Source organism: Monodelphis domestica, chromosome 1 (genome assembly GCF_027887165.1).
Source record: "Monodelphis domestica isolate mMonDom1 chromosome 1, mMonDom1.pri, whole genome shotgun sequence".
Lineage (NCBI taxonomy): Eukaryota > Metazoa > Chordata > Mammalia > Didelphimorphia > Didelphidae > Monodelphis > Monodelphis domestica.
In genome coordinates this window covers 603,276,957-603,301,446 of record NC_077227.1, presented here as the reverse complement: position 1 = coordinate 603,301,446, position 24,490 = coordinate 603,276,957, and the positions used below count along the sequence as shown (strand labels likewise).

The 24,490-nt window shown below is 32.9% G+C and overlaps 1 protein-coding gene across 6 annotated transcripts in view; it reads right to left on the bottom strand.

Annotated features, from left to right (window-relative positions):
- The window catches only part of TMEM87B (transmembrane protein 87B), a 46,502-nt gene that overhangs the window by 5,322 nt on the left and 16,690 nt on the right, over positions 1-24,490 (bottom strand). For 2 of the 6 annotated variants that reach the window (XM_056813781.1, XM_056813777.1), the window contains 8 exons: positions 22,241-22,397; positions 17,321-17,391; positions 13,097-13,206; positions 12,955-13,013; positions 10,401-10,504; positions 7,455-7,528; positions 5,138-5,211; positions 639-691 (listed from right to left, as the gene is read on the bottom strand). In XM_056813781.1, coding sequence (XP_056669759.1) covers positions 639-691; positions 5,138-5,211; positions 7,455-7,528; positions 10,401-10,504; positions 12,955-13,013; positions 13,097-13,206; positions 17,321-17,391; positions 22,241-22,397 — 702 coding nt within the window. Of the gene's footprint in view, positions 1-638; positions 692-5,137; positions 5,212-5,241; positions 7,030-7,454; positions 7,529-10,400; positions 10,505-12,954; positions 13,014-13,096; positions 13,207-14,626; positions 14,699-17,320; positions 17,392-22,240; positions 22,398-24,490 lie in introns of those variants that run through there. The other 4 variants (XM_056813778.1, XM_056813780.1, XM_056813779.1 and 1 more) reach the window with 4 other exon arrangements.

Genomic DNA, 24,490 nt, shown 5'->3' with positions numbered 1-24,490 from the left:
GTGCTGGTATAACTATTTCTGTAAGTCATAGGGGAATGAGAACAAAGTGATATAACAAGTGCTAAGAAGCTTTAAGAGGAGGAAAAGGGTAATATACCTTCTTTTTGTCATAGTACCACCACAGACACTAGTACAATACAGAGGCTGTGCTAGTGTTATAGAGATGCCATGAATTGCTTGGACCTGATTATTGGGACATTGTAGTCTGAGAGTTCCTACAAAAATTACTTTTGCTGCCCTGCTTTTTCTTTTAATCATCACTAAAAAAACAGTACTGCTTACAGTTCGATAGCTTTGCTACAATTCTCCACCATTCTCCTTTGGCTCTCTCCTACAACTGGCCCCAGGTAGCTCAAGAATAATTCTGGTTTTCATGTTCCTTTCCTTCTGACCTCAAAAATAAATTCAAGTAACCTAGCAGAAGTTGCTGAGGTCCTATTTTAAACTTATTTTTAAGTTTAAAAATCATTAAATGGCTGGAGAGGACTGGGCCAGAAAGACCTCTGTTCTCTGTTCAAGAAGGGACTACTTTTATATAAATTGAGGATATGAGGGATGATGAGTCCCTTGGAGAGAATCACATGGTAAAAATCTGAGAATGAGTTATTACAATAATCACAACAATAGAGGATATTTACACATCTGTAAAGGAGGAAGGAATATTTTCTTCTACCCACTTCAAATCTTCATCCTGCAAAGAGAAGAAAAATTATTAAATACTATTTATCAGTAGCAAGTCAAACCTTGAGCTTAACATACAAAATACCTTTGCCTAAAGCCTTTTGGCAAGGGATTTTTTTTAACTCCACAATTAAATCCTGTATTTTATTCAACAACTGTCAGGTTTAAAAGACCTTTATTATAAGGCCCAGCATACAAGGCAAAGCTACCATAGGGGCAAGATACATGATAACTGGAGGCTTTAATTATCTGGCTATCTGCTATGGATGTCTCTGCTAAATGTAGAGTATCTAACAAATTATTGACCTGCCTTAATGATAATTTCATCAATCAGAGAGTAGAGAAATAAACAAAGGGACCAATAAGGAGGAATTTATTGGAGGAATAAGCAATGGGAATCTTAATAGGAGTCACAGCCAAAGATCAAAACATGAGCAAAAGAATGCTAGTCATAGAGAGCTACTTGGATTTTTTAAATGCTAGATAAATTTCAGAGAAAGACTTAGCAGGATCTGATGAGACTATGACTCTACAAAGAAATAGGTTCAAAAAGAATATGTTTCTCAAGAAATCATTTTAATTTTCCATTCATAAATTTTTCCATTTGATAAGAAAGAGGGAAGTATCTAAACTAAAAAGAGGCTAAAAGCTACACAGGGAACACAATGGCAGGCTCAAATTTAAAGACAACATGTATAAGAGATTAAAGCAATAGCAGGTACTTGAAGAACAATATAAGACTGGCACAATCCTGTAAAAAATAAAATCAAGAATATTAAAGTTTTTTTATGAGTGGCTTACAATAAATAGCCAAAACTACAAAAAGAGCCATTTTACATCTGTTTGGGCAACAAGCTAACCAAGGGCAGGATATTTTTACTATTTAAGATAATAGTAATAGGTAGTAAAGATTGAACTATTTAACTATTTTGCTTCTACTTTCTCTACTAAAAATAATGATTTTCACAGTGGGGAAGACAAGTCATTAAAGGGTAATTGAAATTCAAATTAATAAAAAGATAGAAAAAAAAGCAATGATTTCAATGAGTTCAAGCATCTAGCCAGGAAGAATTCCATTTCTGGGTATTGACAACCAGTGGATTTGATGGGTAAGCCACTGTCTTATCAATTCTGATCAATCACAGAAAACAAGAGATGTGTCACAAGAGCAGCATGATATGCAGAGAACCTTACAATACAATTAGAATTAAGAGGATGTCAGGATAAATCCTGGCTCTGCATTCACTACCAGTATGACCCAAGTCACTGAAGCTCACTAAGGCTGCTTCCCATTTGTATAAAAAGAGGGAGACCAGATACCTTCTTAAAAGTCTCTTTTGGGCAGGGGGGAACTGAGCCAAGATGGTGGCATAGTTGCAGGGAAATCCTGAAGCTGCACTGAATATCCTTCCAAACTAATCTTTAGAAAGGATCTCAAACAGACAGAAGTCAAAGCAGAATGAGCAAAGGGGTTCTCCCAATGAACACAGTGTGAAAAGTAGGGAGAGAGAAAGACTTTCCATGTTATAAGAAGGAAAAACTACATAAGGAAAAGCGAAATTAATATGAATAAGTATGAAGTCTTGCACTTAGGTTAAAAAAATAAATTTTAAAAGTAGACATGGTTAAATAATTTGTATAAAAACTATAGTGGTTCAAAGAGATCAAAGAAAGAGGGAAATGACCTACAGGTACAAAAATATTTCCAGCAGCTCTTTTAGTGATGGCAAAGAATTAGAAACTAATGGGGTACCAATCAACTGGGGAACTTGGAACTAAACAAAATATGGTACATGAATGTGCTAGAACACAACTGTGTTTTAAAAATTTATGAAGGGTGGGGGTAGTTGAGTGGTCAATGGATTGAGAGTCAGGTCCAGAGATGGGAGGTCCTGGGTTCAAATTTGACCTCAGTCACTTGCCTAACCCTGGACAAGTCACTTAATCCCCACTGCTTAGCCCTTACCACTCTTCTGCCTTGGAACCAATACACAGTATTGATTACAAGACAGAAGGTAAGGGTTTAAAAAAAAGAAAGAAAGAATAGAGATATTTTCAGAGAAATTTGGTTAGATTGTATGAACTAATGCAGATTAAATTGAGCAGGGCTAGGAATATAATTTATGCAGCAATAACAATATTATGGTTGACTATAATATTGTTTTTGAAAAATTCAGGAACTCTGATCAACACAAACCCCAGCAAGTTTGAAAAGATACGTGCTGAAATATGCCACCTGCATCCTAGATGGAGAGGTGATGAACTCAAGTAAAATGAGATATGTTTTTCTGGACACAGCCAATTTGGGAATTTGTTTTCTTGATAACAAATCTTTATAATAAAGATGTCACAGCTAGCTGACAGGAGGTCCAACCCAAGGTTAAGGAGACAGAGAGATTGAGTAATGCAACAAAGCTTTATCATGGGAAAGGAAGAAGGGAGAAGGGGTATAGAGGTTGTTAGGGGAGAAGCAGTAGGGAGGCCTTTAATGAAGAGAAGGGGGAATCCCATCAAGGGGGGGAATGGAAGTAAGGGTCAGCTCTCTGGAGAGTCCCATGGAGGGGGGAGGGTGGGTATGAGGGAAAAGAGTAGCAAGAGGGAGTCAGGTGCCAAGAGAATTGGCTAGAGTCCCCTCTGAGTGGGGGAATCATGAGATCTTATAGTATTAGGGGGTGGGATGTTGTTGGCAACAGTTAGCCCTGGCAGCATTGTTGGTCTGTTGCTTAGTTGGGTTTGTTGATCTTCTGTTATCTAGGCTGGGGTTTGTTTGTTTGTTTCCTATTGCTTAGCTAGGGTCTATGGGTTTGTCAAAAGATTTCACTTTTCTTGCTTTCCCAGTAGGGGAGGGAGGAGAAGGTGGTAAAGAGAAAAGATGGACCTTGATTTTTAAAAAAGAAAACTTAATTTTTAAAAACATGGATGCTTAAGTAGATTGCAGGCTAAATAAAAGTTAAGGAACCAAAAATGCTAATGCATTCTTAGGTTAAATTAAGAGTTCTAAAATCCTAGACTAAGGAGGGACAATATTCTGCTCTGGTCACACCATATTTCAAGTATTATGTTTAGTTCTAGATGTCACATTTTAAGACCAACCAGATAATAAACAGAGGATAGTGAAGGAAATTGAAGTCAAAATATGAGGGTGGAGAAAGAAAACTAGAGATGTTTGGCCTCAAGAGATTTAGGGGGAAGTACCTTATAAAAGAGAGATAAGACTTTTTGCTTTGGCCCTAGAGAAAAGAACTAAGAGCAAGGGGTAGAAGACTGGTGCATGGAAAAACTTTGTAATGATTAGTATCCAAAAGTAGTAAAGCTGTCTCAAGAGGTAAAGACTTCTAATTCAATGCACCCAAAATATTATCTGTCAGTCAAAAGACCTAATATTGGCCTGCTTTAGATCTACTTTGACAGTTAAGAATAGGCTCTAGTTAGTTTAGGAAAAGAAAACTATTCCCTTATAATACTTATTTAGTGCTTTGAAATTAGCTTAGAAATTTTACTTAAGTTTTCTAAAAACAGATTACTCTAATATTTTAAAAGATCTATGATTTCATCAGTATGAATACTTTCTCCAACTATTAGATTATAATCCCTTAGTAAATGGTTTTCATGAGTGTTATACTCCCCCTAAATTAATCATGTAGTACTCAACATTCTCTGATAAATCTTTGCCAGACAATTATAACTGACAGATTCCAATTACTATAAAACTATTAATATAAAAATGTATTTATCTTTCTTCTCATCTCCAACCTAAGTTCAAAGTAAATTCTGAAGCAAATTTCTACAGACATTAATGATGACAATAATCACTATAAATTGCTGACATTAAATGATGTTTACTATATGCCAGATATTGTGGTTACTGCTTTAGAATTATTATCTCATTTGATCCTCAAAACACTCTTTAGGATAATAGATGTTGCCATCATTCCCATTTTAGTTGAGGAAGCTGATAGAAACAGCAGCTAAGTGATGTAAGTAGTCACCCTGCCAATGAGTGTCTGAATTTGAATTCAGGTCTTCCTGACTCCAAACCCAGCATTCTATCCCCCATGCTACCTAGTTGCTACTTAAAGACATTTATATTGTAATAATGATACTGACATAAGGCTAATAACATCTTGCCTAATATAAGATGACATCTTAGCTACTTTTAAACACATTAGGTAATGACACACTTTTTAATGCTTTGAATTTTCCAATGTTCACTTAAAAATTTCAAATGATTATATATTTATTATGTGCAATGTCTTCCATATCCTAACCAAAATATCCTTGTTATTTTCCCTCCTCTTTCCTATAAACACTGTTCCCCCACCCCAAACATTCACCCCACCCCACTCATACTCACATTAAACTTTAATAGTTGCTATAGAGTAAAAGGGAATGCATTTGCTTCCTAGCAAATACTAGAATGCTCACATCTATTTCTATTTTTAAAAATTATACTTACAACACTATTAGAAGAAGCAGGTACGGCTGTTCCATTGGAAACAGTTTTTGAAGCTCTTAACTTTATGCCTTCAGCTATAATAGAAGAAAAACTTTATGTAAAGTTCTACAAAGATATAGCCTTTTTTGAAGCCACATACTTAACAGTTCAAAAAGAAAACTGAAAGAATTTACTATATATTACTGTTTCAGAGAATCATGTTCTATCTGTAAACTATTTCATTTAGCCTACGATTGTATTATATTAATCCCTGAGGTCTTGAAAGTCCTTTTCAAGACTAAGCACTACATAAGATAGCAAAGTGTTTAGTTGACCAAATGTGAACTTGTTTTAGATGTTTCTCTAATAATGTGTCACTAGTAGAGTAGTATAACTGGTTTCCTTTTAGTATTTTGCATCAATTAGTAAACTTAAGTTTTCCAAGCTACCAGTTTGAATTACATACAGAAGAAAAGATTTAACTCCCTTTTTCCCATCAATCATCAGTAATCTAAAGTTTAAATAGAACTATACATTTCTATTTGAAAAAGCAAAAAGAAACAATGTCCATGGCATTCTGAATATAAGATTTAAAAATTAAAACAAATCTTCACAGGGGTATTCTCAAACTTTTTGTTAGGGAAAATGCAGATATTTAGGCCTGATGTAATGTTCTTCAGAACATTATTGTTTGTGGTCTTCCTATCAACAGAATCTAACACAAGGTTAGATACAAGGGCTTGTATCTAATAGGGAATCCAAGTTGCACATAATAAATGTATGCCCAACTGAAATAACTTGGATAGGAATCTTATTTTTATTTATGAACAAACATTAGGAAATATAAAATAACATATTATAAATGGGATTGGCTCTGCACAAAGTATTAGATATCTTCTACTGATTCCACTGAGTTAAAAGATTTATTTCCAAATATCTTCTTAAAATACTAATATCTTAAATGCAACAACAAATGCTAAGACACAATTCCAATTCTTAGTGGAGAGGAAGTGCACTACAAGTATAAAATGTCACAGAAGCTATTAAATGTGATTGCTATGATTATTCTTGTGTAATTGTTTTTTCTTTATTACAACAGAGAGTAAGGGGGAGTATTGGAAAACTTAAATGTAAAACATCAAAACATCAAAATAAATACAAATAGCTGCAAGCAGGTAACACATGAAGACCCAAATACCATGTTGTGTGTTATTTAATACAATCAATTTCATTCCTGAATTAGGAAATAGAGTAGCAGAGGAGTGTATGTTACTCTAAGTATGTGGAAGGAAGACATGAGGTGAAAAGACTAGAGAATATTAAAACACCATAAATGAATCATTCTCCCTTAATATAAAACACCTACATGATGTTGAGACCTACCATATGAAGGTGTTTATACTATGTTTATCATAAAATTTTAGACATTTATTGGGCAAAATGAAGATAACAGAACATATAAAGAAAATTATATTGCTTTTCCAATTGTATTTCCTCTAAACTACTGTTGAAGTCACTGCTTTAATAAGAGCTGGAACAGAGAATGCTAAAGAGTTAAATAGTAAAAGATATTAATAAGAAAAACTTTCAAACAGTAACTGGCAAAAGTAGCAAAATCAATAAATTCAAGGAGGTAGAAAGTAACTTTATATTGGTGGTTATTACAGCCTATGCAGCAAAGAGAAGGAAAATATCTGAGAAATCACAATGAAAAGAGGTTTTTTTATTATTTGTTTTTAAACTCTTACCTTCCATCTTAGAACCAATAGAAAGTATTGGTTCCAAGGTAGAAGAGCAATAAGGATTAGGCAATGGGGGTTGCCCAGGATCACACAGCTAGGAAGTGTCTGAAGTCAGAGTTGAACCCAGGATCTCCCTTCTCCAAGCATGGCTCTCAATCCAGAGTCACCAAGCTGCCCCCAACAATGAAAAGTTTAAGGAGTGAAACTTAGAAAAAGACTCCAGTCCCTGAGAGCAATTTGTACACTATAATCGCTAATCCACAAATTAATAAATGTAGCCTCTGAAAAAGTTCTATCAGTCTAGAAAAACACTGTGGACAAATTTTAAATCTTAGAATATAAAAGCAAACATGTACAAAAGTTTCAACTGCAATAACTGATCTCATATATTCTATCTTAAATTTCTTCCTTCACCCCTATAAGGCATATATGTAAGACAGTTGTATGATGCTTGATTTTTTTTAATATATAGGTATACTTTGTTTAGACTACCTTTTTAAAAAATAAAATCTTTATGCTTTGCTTATAGATTAAGATACATCAATAGATCTGATTCAATAAATATCTTTTAAAAATTATAAAACTAAGAAACTTACCAAAATTGTCAGATACCACAGTGAATTCTTCAATTTCATCATCTGAATCATCTATTAAGGGTGTAAAGGCATATCTACACAAAAAAGAGCAAAGAACAATTTGAATATTGTGCTTTTATTAGTTTAAAGCTATTAAAAATATTTTCTTGTTCAAAATGTTTTCTGCATAAGGTACTAACTAGACTTTTAAAAAGCTTCTTTTTAAAAAAAATAACTAACCTAAAATATTAGAATGATCTAACAGGATGTTAGAAAAGTACCACCTTGTACAGATTTATCCAGATACTGCCCTAAAAAAAACAGAGGAATTGGAAATTAATTTGTTTATTTAAAAAAATCCGGTATTAGATTACTAGGTTTCTGGTATGCTGTAGTGCCAAAGAACTGAAAACTAAAGGGGTGATTTTCAATTGAACAAATTATGGTATATAAATATAATTCTATAGTGCTGCAAAAAAACTGAAGAGATGGTTTCAGAGAAAATTGGAAAAATCTATATTAATTGAAGAAGAATTAAGTTAACAGAACCAGGAGAACAACACAATAACTTTGACTTAACTAGGATCAATACAATGACTAATTACTATTCCAAAGGACAGATAATGAAGAATTCTTCTGACAAAATAATAAATGGATTCAAATAATGAATGAGACATGCATTTTGGGACATAGCAATTTAGGAATTTGCTTTTGTTTGACTATGCATATTTCTTTCAAGGTATTGTTTTTCTTTTTTACTCATGAAGATGGAGGAAGTGGTGAGGAAAGAAAACAAAAGCTTGCTAACTGAAAAAAATAATTTTTTCTTTTGCCTTTTCACTTTTTATTCTTTTTTTCTCAATTATATGTAGAAATAATTTTTTAAACAACTGTTTTCTGACATTTGGTGATCGACCTTTCCTCCCTCACTCCCCTGTCTTCCTCCTTTCCCAAGAGAGTAAAAAAAAATCTGATATAGGTTATTCTAGTGTTTTCATTCAATATATATTTCTCTATTTATCATGTTATGAAAAACATAATATATAGCACATACAAGAAAAAAATTCATGAAGAAAAGAAAGTGAAAAATGGTATGGTTCAATATGCAATTGACAGTTCCTTCTATGGTTGTGGATAGCACTTTTCATCATGAGTTCCTTAGGGTTGTCTTGAATCCTTGCATTGCTGATAATCATTTAGTCCTTCACAGTTTATCATTATATAATATTTCTGCTGCTATATACAATGTTCTCCTGGTTCTTGTTCACTCCACTTTGCATCAGCTCATGTGTTTTTTCTTTTTTAAATTGTTCATACTTCATTTTCTTTTTCTTTTCTTAAAAAATTATTTATTTTTTCAATTACATGCAGAAACAATTTTTGACAATTGTTTTCTGACATTTTAGGATTTAGGTTTTCTGATATAGATTATACCAATGCTTTCATGCAATACATATTTCCATATTGCTTATGTCATGATAGAAGACACATATCACACCTATGATTAAAAAAAATTCATGAAGGAAATAAAGTGGAAGATGGTATTCTATGACCTGCAGATTCCAACAGACCCTTCTTTGATTTTGGGTAGCATTTTTCATCATAAGTCCCTTCTGGTTATCTTGGAAACTTGGCTTTGCTGATAATGGTTTTGTCCTTCACAGCTGATCATCACACAGTGTTTCTGTTATTGTATACATTGTCCTTGTTTTGCTCACTTCTTTTTCCATCACTTCATGTAAGTCTTTTCAGGTTTTTCTGAACTTATCTTGTTTGTCATTTCTTATGGTGCAACAGTATTCCATTATAATTATATACCACATATACCAAAACTTGTTCGGTCATTCTCAAATGATGGACAATCCATCAGTTTCCAATTCTATGGCACTACAAAAAGATTTGTTAAAAATATATTTGTAAATATGCTTTTTTTTTCTTTTGATTTCTATGGGATACAGGCCTAGTAACATTATTGCTGGGCCAAAAGATTTGCAGAGTTGGGTATGGTTCCATATTGCTCTCCAGAATGGTTGTATTAGTTCTCAGTTCTATCAACAGTATGTTATTTTCAACAGTACAACAGTCCAAATTTTCCCCATACCTCCTCCAGTTAAAGAGCAGGATGCAAAATGAGACATAATTTTATACATGACCTCTATGAGGACTTTTTTGTTGAACTATATATATTGGTTTTAAAGGTTTTTCTTTTAAATTAGGGTTGAGGGAAGAGAAAGAAAAATAAATGCTTTTTAAATGAAAAATAAAATTGAAAAACAAATGTGATATAAAAACAAAAGATATAATCCTTCCACCAGAGAAAGAACTGTTGGTGTCATGATGGAATGCAGATCGTCATGCTGGAATGCAGATCAAAGCATACCATTTTTCACTTTTGTTTTTTCATGTTTTTATTTGGGGGTTTTGGTTTTATAGAAGTATTCTCTTACAGCAAAGACCAATATGGAAGTGTGTTTTACATAATATTGTATAAACTAGATCAAATTTCTTACCATTTTGGGTGAGGGGGGGAGAGAAAGGGGGAAGGGAGACAATTTGGATCTTATAAGTTCAGAAAGTGCATGTAAAAAATTGTTATTATATGTAATGGGGAAAATAAAATAAATAATAATAAAAATAAAAGATCAATAAAAATAAACAATTTTAAAGACAAAAAAGTTCTTATTGATTTGTATTGTTTTAATTTTTATTTCTCATAAAAAGAACAGAAAAGAGTTTTCTCAGATGCTCTTTAGTACTGATATACAGTAGTTGCACTGGACAGTAATACCACTAATTTAGGTTTTTGGGAGATAAACTCCTTTCGGTAGCAAAGAATGAAGATAACGAAGAAACTGAAGTGACAGTAAAAATATTTTTTTTGAAGGCAAATATATACTTTTTTCCTATTACATATGGAATATGGCTTTGTAAAACATCTGGTATAATACTTTTACATATCATAAATACCTTTGATTATTTGCTGATGGTCTCCATAAAAACATTATTACTAGAAGAATGAGAGAGAAAAGGAATCTCCAAAATGCATCATCAACCCAGAGTTCCATCCAATCCTATAACAAGAAAGGTTCAAAAACACAAGCAACTTAAATAATTTACTAAGATATTAATTTACTTAACAAAGAAACTGGTTAGTATTTTACTGTTAAAAGTGTATAATACTTGAACAAAAAACCAAAATACTCTTTATTAGTGTACATTAGTCCAGACTGATTTGCCCAAGGTGACATAAAGCAAGTTAATGAACTAGGTTGCTCTCAATCACTCAATTAACATTTATTAACCATCTATATCTGCCAGGCACTGGACTAAGCCCATGGAATACAAAAAGAATCAAAAGACAGTCTCTGCCCTCAAAGAGTTCATGGTCAAATGGAGAACACAAAATATAAACAAATATATAAAAAACAGCTAGACAGGATAAAAGGGAAGTAATTACGAGAAGGAAGGCACTAGAACTGTGGGGTTGGAAAAGGTTTCCTATAAGAGATGGGCTGTTAGTTGGGACTTAAATGAAGCCAGGGAAGTCAATGGGCAGCATTTAAGGCATGAGGGACAGTAAGAAAAAAATATCTGGAGTATCTTGTTCATGGAACAACAAAGAAACCAGAGTCATAGGAGCAAAGGGCATGTGGTGGAGAATAAAACTGGAAAGATAAAACTAAGTTATGAAGGGCTCTGAATGTCAAACAAGTTAGGCCTTGGCAAAAGATTGGATAAAGGTGGAGAGAGAGATAAAAGGAAACCAAATATGAGGATTGTGCTACCCTCTACCGTAATAGAGAAGTTAGGAATGAGGAAGGGTTTTAGAGGAAAAGATAATTCTGTTTTGGACATAAGTTTAATATGTCTTGTAGACATCCAATTCAAGATGTCTGAAAGGCAGCTGGAGAAAGGAGATTAGAGGTCAGCAGAGAGGTTGTAGCAGGATAAGTAGAATTGAAAATCATCAGCATAAAAATGGTCATTAAAGACATGGAAGCTGATGAGATCACCAAGTGATATAATACAGAGGGGGAAAAGAAATGAGTCCAGGACAGAACTGTGAAGGATCTAAATAATAGGGGCATGATCTAATGTATATTTAATTCATATTTAAGTTAACATTAACATTTATCAAGTTTCAATCCTTGATACAAAATTCCTAATGCAAACCATTTTTTCCCCAGATGTTGTGCCTTCAACATATAAGTGTCTTTAAGCAAGAAACTGTATGGGATGGAACACTGAGACAGGTGAAAGAAGACTGGCCATTGTGTAATTCTGAGCAAGTCATTTACTGTCATGGAGCTTCAGTTTCGTCATGAAGGGAGCAAAATATAATGCACTTAACATTTTACTTCTAGAGCTAGTAATAGTGATATAAACCTCTGACTTGGGAGAAGTGGACAGAGCTGAAGTTAGGAAAACCTAAGTTCAAATCTACTCTCACAGACTGATCCTTGGCAAATTGTTTAACCTGTTAGTTTCCTATGGATGATAGTAGCAACTTTAAAGTGTTATAGTGAGAGTCAAATGAGATAATATTTGTAAAGTATTTTCAAAACTTTAAAGTTCTACATAAATGCTATTTATCATCATCATTAGTAATAATATGATGATGATTTCTTTAATCCTTAGAATAAACCTAACATTCCACAAAATTTTAAGTGAAAATACAAGCATGAAATATAGGAGGAAACATTTTTCAAAATTATTCAGCTTGCTCTGCTAAAGAATTTTTGAAGCTCTTCCCAACTTGGTCATTCAGAGATTAGATACCTATCCTTAGTAAATGAATTTATTTCTTAAGTTCCTATAAATTGTATTGTACACACTGCATTCTTCTTGTAGAGTATAAGAAGGAAGGGGAGGGAAGAATTTATGAAGTACCTACTCTATACCCCAAACTGTGCTATGTACTTTATAAATATTATCTCATTTGATTATCACACTATTAGAGACAGAGATTATTATAATTCCCATTTTATAGTTGAGGAAACTGAGACAGGTAGAAATTAAGTCACTTGTCCAGGGTCACACAGCTAGTGTCTATCTAAAAAGGATTTGAAATAGATCTTCCTGACTTCAGGCCCAGTGCTTTCTCCACTAGGCCACCGATTTTCAAAGGAATAATTTTAATTTTCTCTCTTCATATCCCCAGTACCTAGAACAGTGCTTACCTGCTAAACTGAATAACCTAAAAACATTTTATATTACAAACATATAGATTCATTAATCCCCTGGTCAATAGATTCATGTTTTTTAAAGCTCCACTGAAGAATATATATTCCTTTGAACAATATAATTAGGCATCAATATTTAGTGAATGTCCACAAAATGAGTGAAAACTCAACTAGCTGCATGTTACCCATTCAAAGTTGTCTTATTTCCCATTAATCAATAGTGTAAATAAGAGGCTTTAATGTGGAAGAAGACATAGGTGCTAAGATGAAAAGGGTAAAAAATGTTTTTCAATTGGGTCAAACAGTTAAATATTGTACTTAAACAAAATTATACTTACAGACTGACATTCTGCTAATCTAAACTTTTTAGTTGTCCATATCATAAATATTATAGAAGCTGAAAGAAAGAAAAGTTATCTTTAAAAGAACGATTAAAACTTTTTTAAAAATCAGCCTAAAAAGAATAATTAAATAGCTTACCCAATATAGCAAAAATCAAAGTATTTGTGAAGTGTCTATAGAGTGAAAATTTCACTGTGTTCTTCCTTAGTTTAAGCGTCTTCATTGTTTGTGCCAAACTTACAAATATGTACACATATATACTAAGGAAAGTAATTTTTTAATAGTAAAGGGTATAAAAGAACGAAAATTCAAATTTCTACATTTATTGCATTTTAAAATAATTCCAAATTAAAATACACATTAAACATTTTTTAGAGGAAAGAAAAATCCAGAAAATGCCATTAAAGCTAGTAATTCTATCCCAACTCCAGTTTGCTAATATGTGGATTTATAACTCTATGCTTTCTTTATATTAAATGAATCCCTGTGGGAACAAATAATTATACAGACCCTACTTAAAGACCCCCAAAGAGAGAGAAACCACTATTTTCAGAAGCAGACATTTTTGGAAAAACCTAAAAAAAGTAGTGTCCTTCATTCAAAGGCACAAGTTCCAAGTGCCTAGAAGTCTTCAAGTAGAGCCTAGATGACCATTGTCATGTATATTATTGTTGGGGATTAAACCAGAATGCCACTGAGGTCCCTTCTACTCCTCAAAACTTGCGATTCTAAATACAAACTGTATCAACAGATATGCAACAATCTACAGGAATTATGTTATAAAGAATATGGTGTGGCATCTAGAACAGGTCTAACTATTTACGTAATAATGTCATCTATCACTTACATAGTATTTTTTCGAAGTCTTATTTTATGAATCTTAACATTCTCTATTCTAAATAGGTCAAATAGTACTTTTGCTTATATATAAAATTTTCTTAAGTCTAAAAAAATAAAGTGACTTTCCTAATATTAAAGATACAGTTGAGTCTAGAAACCAGGCCTTCTAATTACCAGTCCATGCCCTTTCATTATTGGTTACATTTGGTAATTTTCATGTATGAACTACTTAATTGTCATATAAATTACAGGATGTGCCTATTTAAGTTACTAAAAATTGAAACTGCACTAAAGCTTTTAGGACATGGGAAATTTACCTTTGATAAATGCTCCATGCAAAGACATTTTAGGATTGAAAAAACATAGAACTTAATTTAAGACTCAAAACATTTTAAAAAAATTAAAAGGCAAATGACCATATTCTACTCTACTCCTAAAACTAGTATTTGATCTTTAAAGGGACCAACATATTTCAAAGGCAATATTACATATCAATTAAGCTTTGCTTTTATGTGTCTACTAACTCAAATCAAAGCCGTATACATCTTAAGACTTTCTAAATATTTGTAGTGTAAAAGCTGACCAAACACACCTCAAAAATGCCTATCAGGAATTAATAGGGTATATGACAGGCCAAAGAATATGAGAGATAATTCTTTCAAATTTGAAACTAGCAGAGAAGACACATCATTAAGCAGTTGTGATATTTAGGCAAAATTTAAGACACCATTCAAAAGTCAAGTGAAAAGAGGAAAATAAGCTGGTGCAACAAACAGAAACAAAGCAATAACCCTTTTTTAATGCTTGCTATAGTTAGAAAAAGGATATCCACCAGCATAAGCCAGAATCAAGCAAAGCCAAAGGGATGCTGGCCAGAGGAACAAGATCAGATTCTTTTGCCTGCATCAAAAAAAGCCAAAAATTTGAGTCATAAATACATATGGTCTAAAATAATTAACTTTTTCAGGTTTTTTTTTCTTCCTATTCAGCTACTAGTCAAACTGGATTTGATAAGTTAACTGAAATTCAGTGTATACTGGTTTTTTCCCCAGTCTTAAATCTAGATGTGGACAATTCAATATTCACTTTGTAGTTCTTGGTCATTAAGACAATTCATTAGTTCTCTACAAAGATTCAATAAAATATTCATTTCCATGAAGAGACAGTATAACCTTGCTGATAATGATAACATGCATATTGGAAATCTAAGCTCATCATTTAGATTTCTCCACTATTTATTGAATAATTCAAGATAATTTTAATTTTCAGATATTTCTCATAACTGTTTCATTTTTATACAATCTTTATAATTATCTATATGATATAAATTTACATATTAAGGCTTTTTAAGTTGATATTCATTAGAAGAAATATCTAAGCAAATTAGATAGATGAGCTATTTGGTTTAATATGTCTTACTTTCAGAAATGGGAGAATATCTCTGCATAAAGGTGGTGTGTAATCTTGTTTAAAACATCAGAATGCAATTATAGTTATAAGAACTTTTGCTCCAAGTTCTTTGACAAATGCATTAAGGTTACTTTCCCTGTTAGTACTATCTTGTGGGTAGCTTTTTTGTTTTTATTCCTATAGTTCATACCTGTAGAGTTTTCCTTAACAGAAATAAGGACAAGCATATTAAGTATCCTTTAGATACACTGTCTACTTCTTCCCTAAAGGCCTACCTCAACTTTTAGAGCCCTGAATATTGGATATGTGTATTACTTTAAGATGAAGCAGATTGCAAAAAGTTTTTTAAGAAATTTTAGTACAAAATTATGTTGAGGAAAGATGAAAAGCTTCAAGATTTGTTGAGTAAAGCCAACGCAGCAATAAGAGTTATCTGCAAAAGATTTTTGTCTTTAAAGATTAATAAATGTTGACATTTTTTTTCTTCCTCCACATGTAAAGGTGGCTAACTTCTAACTAAAGAAGTTATTCTGGTATATGATTTCATAGAATCCTGGGATCAAATGTCTGAAATTTTTCCTATCTGAAAAGTAATTTTGCTAAAGTAAAATGCCAAAAATATCTAGCATTTTTAGTTAAAAGAAATAGTAAAACTAAAGAAGGGTAATGAAACACAATGGCAGCTAAAAAAGATTACCTTTGGACATGACTACAAGATCCAAGTACAGTAAACATTAATAAAATATATAGGTTTTGCTTCAGTTTTGTCTTTATACAAGAAACTCTGCATTCTACACAAATACTTATCTTTGTACTTTCAAATCATTGAAAGATATATAACTTTACCAGTGAAAATATATCCTTCACCAATAGCTTGCGACCTTCAAGAGTTAGCAAACATTGCTTTAGATAAAAAATTTGTCACCCTTCAGACAACCTACTAATGAGTTCTCTTTGTACTCTGCCTGACATCTGAGTGACACATGAAGGATTAAGGAATTTATATTCAAAGTCTTTCCAGCCTGGGAGACCCTATTCGAAACTGCCATCTACTGGCATAGCCTTTAATATCCAAAAATCTTCCATGCCAGAATGAGCATCAAAGAAAGAATATGATTACTAGATTAAAAAAAAATAGCCCACGTTTATCATAAATTTTACAACTTGCAAAGCACTAAAAGCTAAGTGAAAAGTCACAAATCTTATTTTTTTTCTTAGACAGGAAAGGGACATTTAGGAGAGAACTGTAATTTTGCAAACAAAATCTTTAGCCAGAAAAAAACTTTTAATTATCTTGATTCCTTAAAACTCAAGAACTATTTGTGAAATTCAGAAACATATCACTACTGATTTACAGACTGAGAATTGGGGAGAAAAAAAGCCAAAAGTGGCAAAGATTTGACATAAGAAGATAGTTAGACACAGGTTTGAATTCCTATTAGGTACATAAGTAAATTTAAATTTCATATTATTAGGAAACACTAAAGAAAACCAAATGAGAAGAAATATATATTTAGAAGTAGTCATTTATTCTAGGAATCCTGTTATATCATAGAATTTTTAGAAATTTGGATCTCTGTTAATCTAACCCTCTAACTGTGTAGATCTAAAAAAAAATGAAGCCCAGACTAGCCTGTCTAAGCACATTCAACTATTTGTGGCAGAGAGGGAGATAGAAACCCACTCCCTTTTCCATGGTTGTTTTCACTGTACAGGTCACTGATTTGAGCTCAAGTTGGTGCCTCAAAGGATAATGTAGTAGTACAACCCTCTGCCTCCAATAGGGATGCAGTAATATTTTGTTGTTGTTGAATAATTCTATGTCCAAAACTTTTCAGGTAAGGAATTTACATAGTTTTCCTTGTTAACCTTTTTGTTAGAAAACTCTTCATATTCCTAAACTAAAATCCATCTATCCAATGACTCCCTTCTCAGAGCAAAACATCTTCAACTCTACCTTCCACTACATTCAGCTGCTAAAAATGGCCTAATTCTATTGAATTCCTTCTGAGTTCTAAACTGGCATTATATTTTCATTTTTATAACCATTCAATATTACATTCTTTACTCTTTTTAACTTTTATAAGAAGAGGACACACAGTAAAGGATATGAACCATGCAAAAATGGAGTCAATAATGGCTAAAATAATGTCACAAATGAGAACAGCTACATGGTTAGGACCCTAAAAAAAAAGGGAAAAATCACTTGTAACAAGGTTTCATAATGACAAAGAACAACAATATAAATGATCATTTTAAACTGGGGGGATGGAAGGGGGAGGACACAAGGGGAAAGAATAAAACCAGTCTCACATATGAACCAGAGAAGAAGGGACACATTAAGGGATTTAAATTGTCTTTACTAAGTGCAGTGGCAAGAAAGAGAATAGAATGATTATCAGGAGTCTTCTTGAGAGCTGGACTAGATCAGAGAATAGATCAAATTAATCTGCACCTCCTCTAGGAGGAAACTGAGGTCCCTAAATAAAAACAAAGTAATAGGCCCAAGGTCAAAGTTAGCAACAGAGCTAGGATTTGAACTCAGATCCTCTGATTCCAAATCTAGTGCTCTTTCCACATCTGTTCATTCTCAGGAACAAATTATTTCTAATTTTATAATAATTTTCTTTACAATTCTATGTCTAATGTATGACAGTATTTCCATTGTAAATTAAAATTTATATGCAATCATAATTCCTCATTTTAGTAAAAATTTTCATTTCTACCCTGAATACACTTTTGGATAAATCTCATATGTAAAAAGACAGCTATTGTTTTATTCTTGACTGGCCATTTTTGGAGATTTATATATAAGTGAAATACTCAAATCAAAAGAAATGTAAGGATTACATAAATATATAGACTTAATAGTGATTCCCTGAATAGATTATACCTTCTTTTTAATTAAAATTTTATCAGAAGCATGTCATTCATGTGAGATTTTCTTTCATCCCATTCTCTAAGATTCCTATCTTAATTCCTATCTTATCCTTATCTTATTCCTATCTTATTCTTATCTTCCCCTCTTAAAAATGCCCCATAGAGGATCTCTCCAATGCTTGGCAGACCTCCCTTGAGTTTTCTTAATACTCTGTAAAAGTAATAGTACAGATTTGATCCATCATCCCCAACTCTACCTAATGACTGAATCATATCCTTTTTCAGTGGAGTACTTCATGAATGACATTTTATTTATGCCACTTCTTCCATGTAAGTCATCACTGAAAACCATGGTGTCAAACTCAAATGGAAACTAATTCATGTCAAGTATAATGATTTGGAAAAACATAAATTAACATTACTTATATTGTACTGTATTTTTATTTATTTTGTTAAATATTTCCCAGTTGCATTTTAAATTAGGACTTGGGAGTTCTGTGGCCTTCCCTATATAAGTCTGACACTTTTGCAATATAAAGGACCTAAATTTAAGCCCTGTCTCCAAAATTTACTAACATGTAACTATGAACCAATCATAATTTCTCTAGATCTTAGTTTCCTCATCTATAAAATGAGGATAATATCTATAGGGTCAACCTTTTAAGAGTTGCTGTTAAGGATCAAAGAAGATAAATAAGATATCTGCAAACATCAAAACCTATATGATTTGTTTAGTTGTTTCAGTCATGTTTGACTCTCTGTGACCCCATCTGGGGTTTTCTTGGCAAATATACTGAAGTGGTTCACCATTTCCTTCTCCATCTCATTTTATAGATATGGAAACTGAAGCAGAGTTAATTAACTTATCCAGGATCATATAGCTAGTTAGTGTCTGAATCCAGATTTGAACTCACGAAAATAAGTCTTCCTGACTCCAGGCCTAGCACTCTATCCATTTGATCACCTAACTGCTCTAAAACCCATATATGTCAGTTATTAACATTTAGCACACAAACACACACATATGAATTCTTTCTAATTAGAGAAAAAATTAAATGACAGCAGTTAAAAGTGAAAACACCATCTGGGTTTAATTCAGAATTACAAGACTAATATGAACATAATCAATGTTATTAGAATTTGAAGACACAATCCCTGTTCCCAAGGAGCTATAAAGAAGAAAGAACTGAGGATCCTGCTTCCAAATAGTACAGAGGACAAGGAAAACTCTTCAGTGGCCTATACTGAGTGTATAATCTGTTTTGTAATCTTCCCACCACAACCCAGTAATTCATCTATATTCATCTATATATAAGATATAGGTCAAGGGGCTCAAAAGGAAATTTCTACTCCTTAGGTTAACATAAAGAATAAAGTGCTTCTTTTAAAAAATGAAAGAATTTGAATGTATAAAAAGCTTAGAAGAAGCAAATTGGACTACCAATCTGTAGCAGAAGTCCAAAGGTAGAATAATATGATACTGAGTTGAAAAACACAAATGTCCTTCTTCTAAATGATAAGAATGACAGGCTCCTGGTTAGAGAAGAAGAATGTCAAACAAGGCCTGGGGTAAGCACCTACAGACTCTTGCAAAGCTACTTAAAAGTGATTTACACAGACAAGGAATCAGGGATGGGGAAAACTGCTTATGTATATCTACCAAATCAGCTATCAAAGACTAGGTACCAGATAAGAAGAAGCAATAAAAATGCCTAGCAGTTCTAGGAGACAAAGTATAAGAAAAAAAGTTCATAATAAAACGAATGACTTCATTCATCTATGCAAATGAGGCAGATAGGTGACAAAGTGGAGAGAATGCAGAGCCTGGATCCAGGAAACCCAGAGTTCAGCCTCAGACACTTAGTAGCTGTGTGATATTGAACATATTACTTAATTTCTGTATGCTTTGGTTGCCCCATCTGTAAAATGGAAATTCTAGTAGTACCTATTTATCAGGGTTCTTGTGAGGATGAAATGAGATTATTTTTAAAGCACTTTGCAAACTTTAAAGAACAATATAACTATTATTATGTCCAAAGTACGGAAAACAAATACTAGAGATCTTAGCACAAAGAAAAAAAATTAGCACCATACATATTGCTGAGCCATGGTCAGAAAAAAAATGGGAATACAGTTCTGGAGGCATGTGTCTTCATCAAAGGAAAAAGATAGGTCAAGGAGAAACAGGGGATTTGTAGAATAACACCATTATGTTTAAAAGATGTGTTCATTTAAGGAAATCTATGAAACAGAAGGGAAAATATGGTAGAAAGCATCTGGATTAAGATGAAGAGAAGCAGAAGCAAAAAGGTGCTGCCAACAAACATTAATGAGCACCAAGAAATGAAGGGAAAAGAGATGAGTTCAAAAAAACAAACAGATCGCAATCCCAGGGTATGATTTAATAATAACTGGAAACAAATTATCTTGATATAACCTAGCAATCCATCTTTACCAGAAGTAGAATAGCTAAAAGTTCTGTGAACTCTCTCTCTCTTTTTAAGTCCTTACCTTCCATCTTAGAATCAATACTGTGTATTGGTTTCAAGGCAGAAGAGCAATAAGGGCTAGGCAACTGGGGTTAAGTGACTTACCCAGGGTCAAACAGCTAGGAAGTGTCTGAGGGCAGATTTGAACCTAGGGCCTTCCATGTCCTGGCCTGGCTCTCTGTTCATTGAGCTACCCAGATGCCCCTATGAAGTTTCTTAATGATAATTTCATCCTTCAAAATATGAAAGGAACAATGAAATAAATTTCTATTCTGAACCTGATTCTCACCAACAAGCAAGAACCCATTTCTGGTTAGGAATTAAGGGATAATTAATTTAGATACCTCTTCTTAAAATTTGTGATGGAGAAAGAGAAAAGACAGAAAGGCTCTGTTAGAGTCTAAGAGGCATCCATCATTGAGCATTTATTAAGCACCTTCCATACAATTGATACTATAGATACAACTGTAAAAGTAAGACAATTTCTATATTCAAGGAGCTCACATTTCTACTAATGAGGTAAGGAAACTCAAGAATAAAACACTAAAGAAAGAAAGGGAAAACATCAATTCTTATGAGGAGAAAAGAGGGAAAATGACAGAGTGCCTGATGTAGATGTAGAGGGAACTACCCACCAACCAACTTAAAATTTTCTTAAATGTTACAGAGATGACAGAAATCAGGGAAGGTAACTGAGGATAAATTCAAAAGTATGATACAGTCTTATGAGAATAATGCCAGGAAAAGCAGAACTCAGAATGAGCTTAGGTTACTGAAAAAAAAATTAAAAAACAAAAAAAAGTACAACTAAAGGGATGTTTTTCCAAAAGAGAAAGATCAAAGAAAAGGGGATGGGAAAGAAAACAAGCATCTATTAAGTACCTACTATATGCCAAGCACTGGGCTAAGTGCATTACAAATAAATCATTTGATCATTACAACTACCTTAGGAGATCGGTGCTATTATTATCCCCTCCATCTTGGACACAGACAGAGGTAAAGTATCTTGCCTAGGAAACAACTAGTGGAGTCTCTGTACTATTCAACAGCCTTGTCAATGATCTAAATAAAGGAATTAATGGCATACTTATCAAATCTGGGGAGTACACCAAGCTAAGAGACATGGCAAACACATGTAACAGACAAGTTAAGAACCAAAAAGACTTTGATAGGCTTGAACAAGGGACATATCTAAAAAAATGGAATTTAATAAGGATAAATTTATAATTCAGCTAAAAAAGACCTAACAGCAACAGGTCATATGCTATCAGTTAAAACTGCTAATAAAGTATATCTGAATGTTTTAAAATGCTCAAATGTATGCAAATAATATTTAGGTTGTCTGTGTGATCAATAATTTGCAAAGTTTACATGGGGAAATTAAGTGATCAAACTTCACAAAGTCTAAGGCAGAATGTTCTTTGAAGTAAGTATCATAATTCTTATTGTACCTACAAAAACTTTCAAACTGGACTACATAAGGAGACATTAGTAAGGATTTATCTGGTTCTTTACATGATCAAGAAAAATAGTAATAATTGTTAAAGATGAAAATGTTACATTAAGCAGAAATGTCTTAATCCAGATGAAGCCTTTTGTAAACTTTTGCAATTAAAAATGCATAAATATTAAACTACATAAATTCATTTCTAGAGAAACTCACCAAAAGATTTGACAAAGTATAACATGTCTTAAAAACAATTTTTAAAAAGTTGCCACTTTTTACCCCAATAATTCTCATAATGCCTTCAATAGCTGCAAAAATGAAGTAAAGAGCACCCAGTCCAATCACTCGATGCATAACTGTTCCTAAACGGGGTCTAAATCAATGAAACAAGAGAAAACAGCATGAGTAAGACAAAATACAACAACAACAAAAAAACCATACTACTACATATGTATTAATAAAAAGTCATCATATAATTCATTACATATAAGCAATTCCCAATTGTTTTCTTCCTGCAATTGCTTTTTTTCCAACAATAGATAGCAACCAGGTCTTTGAAACAGGGACCCAGTGAGTTAAGGTTGCAAGAGAAAACAGTGAGTTTATACCAATTAGGTCTAGAGACTAAGAATAAATCAATCTCAGGGCAATGGTCTATGCTTTTTTAAAAGCACTGTTCAGAGAAGATCAAATGAAAATTAAAAGAATACAAAGCAATGGCTATTTGTACATGACAGATTATAATTCTACTGTTATGCAGAAGTAGTCCTGGTTACTTCTCTGGTCTTTCTCTAAAGAGCAGGAAAAAAAAAAGACTGATGGCAGGATTAGGATATAGTCTGGGCCTGAGCTAATTTTATGGACGGGGAAAATTGGGCCCAGAGAGTTTTAAGAGGCCTGTGCTCACACAGGTTAGAAAGGGGTAGGGTCAGAATTATAATCAAGGTCCTCTGATTTCCAGTCTAGCACTCTTTCTTCTGTACCACACTCTTTTTTTTTTTTTACTTAAGGCTAGAAAGGACCTTAGAAATCAGCTAAATTTAATAATTTTACAATTGAGGCCCAACCCTATGAGAATGCTCGAGCCCCTTCCTGGCACATAGTTAATGCTCCTCAACTGACTAACACAGGAAGTCAAGTAGCAAAGACAGGATTTAAACCCAAGTTCTCAGATTCCCAATCTAGCCCTCTTTCCATTGCACTATGCCACCTCTTTTTAGGAAAATCCATCAGGCAAAAGAAAAGAGTGAAAGACATTTATGTAACATCAAATTCATTCCTTCCCTCTATATTTAAGACAATGGGACAACCAGAAAAACAAAAGAACAGCACAAAAGTCACAGTTTCTACATCCCTATGACAAAAATGCTTCCCACTGAACAAAATCTATAAGCAAAATAAGGAGAATTGCATTGCCCTCATTAGGACATAATGCTCACCAGAAAGGAAAGAAGGGGGTGGGGGGACCAAGAAATGTTAAAATACCATAGTTTAAAAATATACGTTGAAAGTACCTTATTATAATTATACAATTGTATGCAGTTATAAAAGAAACTCTTATCTCAGCAAACAGTGGACTTTTGACAAAAATAGATTTTATCACAAATATTTCCCAAGATAAGTGAGTTGAGAGTAAAGTAAATTGAAAATATTAAGTCTATCACTAGAATAACAGCATCTTAAGGAAATTCAAATAAGTTATAAAAGCAGAATTAAATTTGGTTACCCTGAGTCAAAAAATTTAATGGTATTTATATTTTCAGGACAATCAATATGCACCCATCAGAGCTATTTTGCATGAAATAAAATTATGTTTTATAAACTGTCAAGAATTCATTTTAAGAAAAAAAAATAGTTAATGAAACCTAAAATGGTAAAATAGTCACACTTTAGAATTCTGAAGCTATAATTCCAATTACCTTAATAGAGATTTTGTTTCCCTGGATCCAAATTAATGTGGAACCCTCAATATCCAAAATTCCTTTTCTAATTTGACTTTTTATAAGAGGCAACTATAGTATAATGGATAGAACTAAACTCAAGAGTCAAGAATCAATCAATAAGCAATGAATAGGAGCCTACTATATGCCAGGCACTGTACAAGGCCCTGAGGACACAAAGAGAATAAATGGAACTATTCTCTACTCATAAGGGGACTAAATTCTAAAAGAAAACTAAAGTTCAAATTCTACCTCTCAGAATTGTTGGTTGTGACCCTGGGTAAGTCATTTAACCTCTCGGTGTTTGACGGAGATTCATTCAAAAAAAGTTCTCTTCTAGTATCTCAGTAATTTAATATTTTTATTAGAACCAATAAAATTCAAATATTTATTTCCCTGGGAAAAGAGTTAGAACCCTTTCTCCCAAGCATAACTTGGGCCTATGATGCCTAGGTCCTGAGGATTGGGGAAAAAAAAAAGTTTAAAAAAAACCCTATTCTCACCCTAATATAGAAATTAATATGGG